The 7,633-nt window shown below is 52.4% G+C and overlaps 1 protein-coding gene across 1 annotated transcript in view; it reads left to right on the top strand.

Annotated features, from left to right (window-relative positions):
- Positions 1-5,847, top strand: part of KANSL3 (KAT8 regulatory NSL complex subunit 3) — a gene marked incomplete at its 3' end in the record, with an annotated part of 16,294 nt that extends 10,447 nt beyond the window's left edge. Inside the window, exons 14-19 of the mRNA XM_009707078.1 lie at positions 993-1,184; positions 2,920-3,004; positions 3,899-4,053; positions 4,525-4,637; positions 5,268-5,487; positions 5,714-5,847. Coding sequence (XP_009705380.1) covers positions 993-1,184; positions 2,920-3,004; positions 3,899-4,053; positions 4,525-4,637; positions 5,268-5,487; positions 5,714-5,847 — 899 coding nt within the window. The remainder of the gene's footprint in view (positions 1-992; positions 1,185-2,919; positions 3,005-3,898; positions 4,054-4,524; positions 4,638-5,267; positions 5,488-5,713) is intronic.
- Positions 5,848-7,633: the final 1,786 nt, after the last annotated feature.

Raw genomic sequence — 7,633 nt, 5'->3', positions numbered from 1 at the left:
CATTTCTGAGCCCTGCCAGGCTGCAAACACCACAGCAGGAGGCAGATCTGTGTCCTCGTTTCGACCCTGTCCAGCAGCATTTCAGGCTGGGGCCAGACGATCCCACGCCAGCGATGGGAGACGCGTGGAGAACGGATGGGCAGTTTGTGGCAGCTTGTGACCGTGTTTTGTTCCTGGGCTGCCAGGAGGTGGGTCCTCTGTGCTTTTTTGGGATAGCCCTGGCAAGTTTGTGCTCTAGGCAGGACAAAACAGATGTGATGGCTCGAGGACACGGCAGCAAAAGGAGCCGTTGGTGCGGAAGAGAAATCTCAGCTCGTGGCTTTTCTCCCCTAGTACCAAGCAGCATAGGGTATGTGGGGGCTTGGCTTTGCTGCAACACCTTTCGCGCTCACAACTGCTTTGCTTAGCGCCTCTAAGAAACCTGTGCGCTTCAGCCCGGCTCCTGGAGGGCCTGGAAGGGATGTGCTGAACGACGAGCATGCAAATACCTTTGCCGGTGTGTCGGAGGAGCAGGTGGGCTGAGCTCTAATCCCAGCGTCGGCAGCCTCCCTCCGCCAGCTCTGCAAGTCTCTGCACTCTTGTCCCCTCACCTGGAAATTAGGGATGTTGGAGGGGCCTGATGCCAGGATTGATTATGCCACGCTTTGAAATGAAAAGCGTTTATGTGGAGATGTGGTATCACTGTAGACATCTGTTTTTCTTCGCTGCAGAGGCAATACGGACTTTGTATGCTGTCCTGCCTCAGCCTGTGACTAGCTTAAGCTGAGTCCTGGCCCTAAGACAGCAGCTTAGGGCATGCGGAAGTCGGCGTAGATGGTGAAAAGGAGAAGCGTGGGTTCCTGGTGCGTGGGAGATGGGCAAGGCTGGCATGGAGGGAGCTGTGGCAGTGTGCATGGACATGTGTCCCTTCTCGGCACCTTGGTGCATGCAGTGGAGCAGCGCTGACCTCGAGGGATCGCCCCTTTTCAAAAAGCTACTTCTGTGTCCCCTAGTTCCAGTCTCCTCAGAGCACTCGGAAGGGGCTGAGAAAGATGATGTGCGTATGCAGCTGAAGAGGCATCAGACCCCCAGCCCGACCCAGTGCACCAAATCCTCCAAACGAGCCAAAATCAAGGTGACCATTGTCTCTCACGGAGATGCTGCTGGCGTGGGGAACGGAGCACCCCTCACCACCCAGGCAGAAAGTGAGTTGTGATTGCATAGCTGCTTTTTAACCAGAAAGTGGGGTCGTGGCTGTGCCCAGACCCGCTCCTCTGGGGCACGGTACGGGGATGGGAGGGAGCTGTGATTTTTTCTTTTTTTTTTTTTTCCTTTTTTAAATTTTTGGAGGAGTTAGTGGCAGAAAACAGGCAGAGACTCAAGGTGTGAGTGACTTGGGAATAGCTGGGGAAGCGTGGGGGCTGACAGCACATAGGAGCTTGGTAGGAGCTCTGTTTTCCACAGCAGTTGGAATTGCACGCTCCAGCAAAACGCTCAACCGCAGCTTTTTGAGCTGTGAGGTGAATTTTACACCTTCCTCCGAGGCATCGAGCCGCTGCTGGAAGCAGGATGCCGGTCCCGGCGGACCCCTTGCTTCAAGTAGGTCGTGTGCGTCTCCAGTTCTGCTGCCTGCTCCTGCAACTCCTGCACGAAGCTCTCGCCTGGAACGTGCTCCTGATTTAGGGATGACAGTAACGTTTCTCCCTCTGGAAGACCTTTGTGTGTTCAGACTTCACGATTCAGCCGAGTGCCCTGCTCTGCTGATCCCCTTTGGGCCTGAAGTCTGGCACAGTATGCGCTTGATACACGCGTAAGGAAATTCCCGCTCCTCCTGCCTCTGTGGCTGGGAAAACCCACTGCGACCCACGTTGCAGAGGTGCCTGCAGTCCAAGAAGAGGTGATGTGCTCCATCTTCTTCCTCTTGAGCCTTTCCAAGGGAGGCCAAAAGCTTTGGCTGCTGTCGGCCTTGTACCTGAAGGATGTCGCCTTGTCGCTGGCCGTGGTGGCGTATGTGTCTTCCTCACGTCGGTGCAGAGTCCCAGAGGTGTAAAGCAGTCGCTCGTTATTAGCTTGATGCAGTGCAAGACTGAAAGGTCAGCATCTCCATCCTGATAGGAAATCAGAGGTTTTCAAAGCTGAGAAATAATTCTGCTCCTTTGGAAGCATCTCTCGGTTAATTTAACAGTTGTTTTGAACTGTGAATGTGAACTAATAAACACACATCCTTTTTTAAGGTTACAGTTTATCTTCTGGCAGCTTTGAAAATCTCTGGTTTCCGGAATCCTTTTTTTTTTAATTTTCCAAACTTTACTTCTTTTCACAGAAAGGAAATGAATTGCAGAAGTAAACATGAACCAAAACAAGAATTCCCTCTTACCGTGCGTGAGCAGGAGGAATGCACAAGACAAATGCAGTTGTATCCCAAAATGCCGCAATAAACAAATATTGTGACTCCTCGCATCCCTGTGTATTTTGTAAAGTCTCTCTAAAGAATGCTTACAAAATCGATCGCTAGCGACCAGCCAGATCTGAACTAATCCGTTGAGGCGATAGACCTGTGCCATGATGGACTAGGAGGAGGGGATTACTGCAGATAATGTTTAGGAGAAAGATTTGCATTTGGTGGTGAGGGCCTGAGAATTCACTGCTTACAGATTTTGAAGGTGATGCCTTCAATCTCATCCATCGTAACACTTGCACAACAGCAGCTTTCCGGTTTTATTCGCAACTCTGCTCTGTCTGATACTCCCGATCTCCTGTAGCACGGTGGCCGGAGTGTGTGGTTGTGGCTGCAGCGGAGCTTTCCTTGAGAAGATGCTTTGTGAGCAGGATGAGCCCATGGCCTGCAGCGCTGTGTCTGTGGGTAGTTGTGTGAGAGAGGGGGAATCCCTAAAGACTTGTGGAGGAGAGAGAATGAGGTTTCTTCTCTTTCTTTTGCAGTTGTCGCTGGAAAGCCGGTCCCCATGGCTGTCGGCCAGTCTGTGTCGGGCGCAAAGGAGCTGTCAGGACTGCTCACCGCCCCCAAGTGAGTGTGACTTTTTGGTTTTTATAAGCTGTGGGTCTTTTTTGACAGGCTGCTGATGGGAAGCACTGCAACAGGGTGATTTCTGCATGTGGAGCTTTCTGATATCTTGCTTATGGCTGGAATTTTCTGACGTGCAGGGGACTCTTCGGCTCCTGAAAACTCAGCAGTTGAGTCTGAGAACGGCAGAAATAGGCAGAAGTAGAAGGTTTTGTGGCTGTTGGGCTATATTTCTGTATGGTTTCCCAAATCCATGTTTGCTTATCTCTGTCTTTTGAGTGATTGTGGTGTCCTGGCCAGAAATTCAGTGTTGTCTGTAATCCTTCCCTTCATTCCCTCTGACAGTCAAGCACTTTTTAGCAAAGACAGGGGAAAGAAGCCTCAATGTCGGCTCATGAAGTTGATTAATTGGCAGTAGAGATTTCTGTTGGGGAATGAATCTGATGCTGACATCTCGCATCACTGTTTTCCCTTTTAATTCAAACCAAGCTTTGGAGAACTGGACTCTGACTGATCTGGGAGAGGAGAGGAGAAGAGCTGTTCCCGAATAGAAAGCAGGTGTTAAACAGGAAATGTGTCACTGCAAGGTAGATTGCTTTTGTGTAGGGTGACACAGCCCTTGCAGCACCTAGGTGGGCATACACATTTAACAAGCTCACGTCCAGTTTGGAAATAGTCGGATTTTGCCGTAGTTGCTCCTTGTTCTTGCTGCTGCAGTGGACACAGGGAAACTTCTCTCGCTTTGTGTTTTTGTAGCTCGTCAGCTCCCTGCTTTACGCTTCCAGGAGTCCTGCTTGGTTGCGTTAAGGCAGTGACAGCTCGCTGTCAAAGCCGTCTCGCAGTGCCCTGTGCAGCTTATCACTAAGCGGAGTTTTTTCTCTTCTGCTTGCTTTGTAGGCTGAGTTCGGCAGCAGAACCCTCTTCCACGAGCCCTGCTCCGTCTGCTGTGATCCCCAGCAGCACGGCACCCAGCGCTTTCCATGCCCTGCAGAGCAGACTGGTGGCCAGCAGCGCCCACTGCATGCAGGCCCAGCCAGCCAGTACCCTCCAAGGTACTTGCCTCTCTCCATGTCTCTCTTGTGAATGTAAAAGGTAAACCTGGTTCGAAATAATTTGCTGGGTCCTCTTTCTTGCATTCCCTGGTTGCCTTGGGTTTGGCCGAGGCAGCATTTGTAGAGTGCTTGGCCTTGCAGAGCCTGCAGAGATCCAGTGGGATGATGTCAAAGCGCAGTAGGTGACCTGTTAATTGCCTCATTTGTACGCAATGATGCCTTGAGATGCCAAAACTGACCTCCTCTTGCCTCCCGGCTTTCCCAGCTAACCTCAGGTGTAGCTGCGGCAATGAAATGTGTTGGACTGTGTGCGCAGAGTGGCTGGGAGGATCCCCACTGACCTCGAGGCAGGCTCCTTGGGATGCTGCTCTTTAAAGAACAGTTTTGCAGATATCTGCCATATGACAGACCTGGAATTTCATGCTGGTGAATTCTCCAAGCCTGATTTTATTCTTTACTTTTTTTTTTTAGGAGCAGCGTCTGCCAGCAGCCTGCTGCAAGGGCTGAGCTTCAGCCTGCAGGACATCGGGACCAAGTCATCAACCCTTCCTGCCAGCGTGGCTGCCTCCGGGCCTCCTGTGCAGGTATGCGCCTGCAGACATCGGAGATCCCTCTCTGGAGGGAAGCTGTACGGAGAACAGAGTGGAAGGAGTCGGAGGGAACCTCGATGGGCCCTGTTTGCTCCAGGAGCAGAAGAGATGAGGGATGCTAGGTGTGAACTGCAGCTGAAATGCTGCTTCCAAGCCTTGGCTGTGTGCCGGGGGCTAAGGGTTCCTGTAAGTGGCATGAGGTCTAGGAACAGGGCTGTAGGATGGCGTTTCTAGATGGCCACCTAGAAAATGCTGAGAAGGAGTTGGAGAATGGACTGGAGAGGATCAGCGATCTTTCTCCTTCTTATTCTTCTGGGAAAACGCATGCCTGTGACCTCTCGGGCAACGCTGCCCGTCCCTTCAGTTTAAGGTGACCTCATTCAGAATTGGTGGCTTTGTTAGAAGTGGAGCCACAGTTTCTCCCAGTCATGCTTTCAGTTGAAATGAGTGTGTGCAGACTGGAAGGGACAAGTTTTACTTCCCTTTAGACCTGCTGTGGCTACCTGAACGAACTGTGGAATCTCTGACCTCTGAAGACCTCTAGGTTCTGCGGGAGGCAGAGGCTGTGCCATCCCAGCATCCCCTTTCCTTCCAGGTACTCAGTGCTTCTGCTTCTCCTTCCAGACCTCAGCTGTGAAGACACCCGCGCCTATCCAGAACCTGAGTGCCATAACCACGGGCACCGGCACAATTGTCCGCACCATCCCGGTTGCCACCTCTTTGTCTCTGGGAGCCTCAGCGAGCGGGAAGCCCACGGCCATTCATCAGCTGCTGACAAACGGGGGACTGGCGAAGCTGGCCAGCAGTCTCCCTGGCTTGGCTCAGATCTCCAACCAGGCGGCAGGTGAGGGAGAAGGGGGACAGGTGTGCAATGCAGGCACCTGGAGCACCCCGTCACGCCAAGAGCGGTATTTCCAAAGCTTATTTTGCCTTTGAGCCGTAGCTATGGACAGCTGCCATTTCTGAGCAACTGCTTCTAATGGGAAGATGCTTCTGATGCACCCCTGGTTGGTGAACACGGCCTCCACAGTCCCCGTGTCTCAGGGACGTCTCGCTCGTGTCTTTTCTAGGCCTGAAGGCCCCGACGACCATTACTGTGACGCTGCGTGGGCAGCCCAACCGCATGACCACGCTTAGCCAGGCTGCGATGGGGACTGTCCAGCCCCAGCTCGAGGAACAGCCAATGCAGACGCAGGCACCTCAGGTAATCTTTGGCATCTTCTCTGTAGAGAAGGTGTCCGCTGCCGCTCTTCTGAGCTTTTTCTGACCATCGTAGCTAAGGGCAGATACAGCCGTCGTGGGGTAGGTGTTCTTGGTCACGTCTCTTGGGTGTGATGAGCTTTGTTGCTTTGCTGAGGCCGCACAGAAAGGGGGCTTGTGAGGCGGTGGTTAAGAAGACCCAGGTCATCTTTGTGTCTGCCAGTGGCAGGGTCGATTGTGCTCGATATCACGCTAGTACCGCACCGAGGGAATCTCCGGCTAGGCTTCGAAAGCTGACATCAGCATGGGAGTTGTTACTGAAACTCCAGGTTTTCTTGGCAGTACCGGGTTTTGGTGGGAGGAGGAAAGCTGCTTGTAGAGCGTCTATCCCCTGCCTATTCAGGCAGGAGAGTGGGTTGGCCGTGCCGTCTGGAGCCGTATTCCTCTTGAAAATGCTGCTTCTGACTGTCAGGTGCCGTGATGTGAGGCTGGGCCCTGTGGATGCTGGGGATACTGCACTATTTCCTTCTGCAGGTCCCCAACTCCTGCTCTTTCTCACTGCCATGCTGTTGAAACCACTTTATGAAGCGCTGAGTGTGTGCTCCAAGGTTGTATCTGTTCGATACAGATCTCCTTTTGGAGGTGAACCACTGACAGCAGGAAAAGCTTTTACTGTTTGGACTCTGAACGCGTGCTGGGTCCTGTCCCAAGGATCCTGGCTGCTTTCCTGCTTCCTAGGTTAAGTCTTGGTGCGGTGGAGGTGAAAGCGCAAGGTGCCAAGTTGGAGAGCGTTTTTTTGTTGTTGTGAACATAGTGGTCTTGGGTACTGTAACGTGGACGTCTCGACCCCAAATCCTGGAGGTAGCAAAAGGGGTAAATTTGCTGCAGGTGTATCCTTGGGCTCTGTCCTAAACCACTCAATTTTGAGCTGGATCCATAAACGTGAGGGGGGAAAGATTGGCTGTGACTCGCTACACAGGACGGCTCGTCAGGGGTGCCTGTGAGGTGCCATCAGGAAGGTTGACCTAAGCTCAGAGGGCTTCCCCGTGGTCCCAGCTCTGGCGCCGTACAACACTCGGGTCTCTTCTTGTGGATTCTTTCCTGGACGTGGGGATGTAGGAGGAAAGGGGCAGCCCAGGCCTGCGGTCTGCCGCACGGGGCTGAAGGAGGCATTGCAGGAAAAGGGCTGCTGGTTGCCTGAGTATATACTGAGGGGTAGAACTGACTGTCCGACAGATGCTGACTGCGGTGATTTGAGGCAGGCATTTGCAGGCAGAAAGTAGTTCAGAGAACAAATCAACAAGCTCTCAGAATGATAAGGGCCGCAGCTTGGGCAGTCGGACGAGTGTGGACCGTCCAGTGGGAATCAAGCTCCAGTTCCCAACAGGGATTAATGAACTGGTATTGATGGCTGAGGATGCCAAGATCACTGCAGATTGGCAGGGTTGGTTTGTTGTGTTTTTTTTTTTTAATCTTTTCCTCTTGCATGTGATAGTCCTATTTTTGATAGCATTAATGCAGGTCCCGGGCAGGTAAGCTGGTGTAGGAGAGGCAGAGCAATCTTTGCTTTGTAGATGAAGCTCTGTAGTTTTGGTCCTTGTTGCTGGTCTGGATTGAGTTGTGGGCAGCATCGTGGAGGCAGGGAGCGTGCTTCTGCTCCTTGCTGTTCTCTGCAGAGGCTGTGTGAGGCTGCTTGAAGCTCTGAGATGTATTTAGGGAGGCATTATCCTAAAGGTGAAGCCTTTGGATGGAAGTTGGGGAAGTATTAACGGCAGGAGCCGGAAATCCTT

The sequence above is a fragment of the Cariama cristata genome, unplaced genomic scaffold (assembly GCF_000690535.1).
Source record: "Cariama cristata isolate BGI_N322 unplaced genomic scaffold, ASM69053v1 scaffold17559, whole genome shotgun sequence".
In the NCBI taxonomy this organism is placed as follows: domain Eukaryota; kingdom Metazoa; phylum Chordata; class Aves; order Cariamiformes; family Cariamidae; genus Cariama; species Cariama cristata.
Note: the sequence above shows the minus strand (reverse complement) of the source record. Positions and strands in the feature narration are given on the sequence as shown.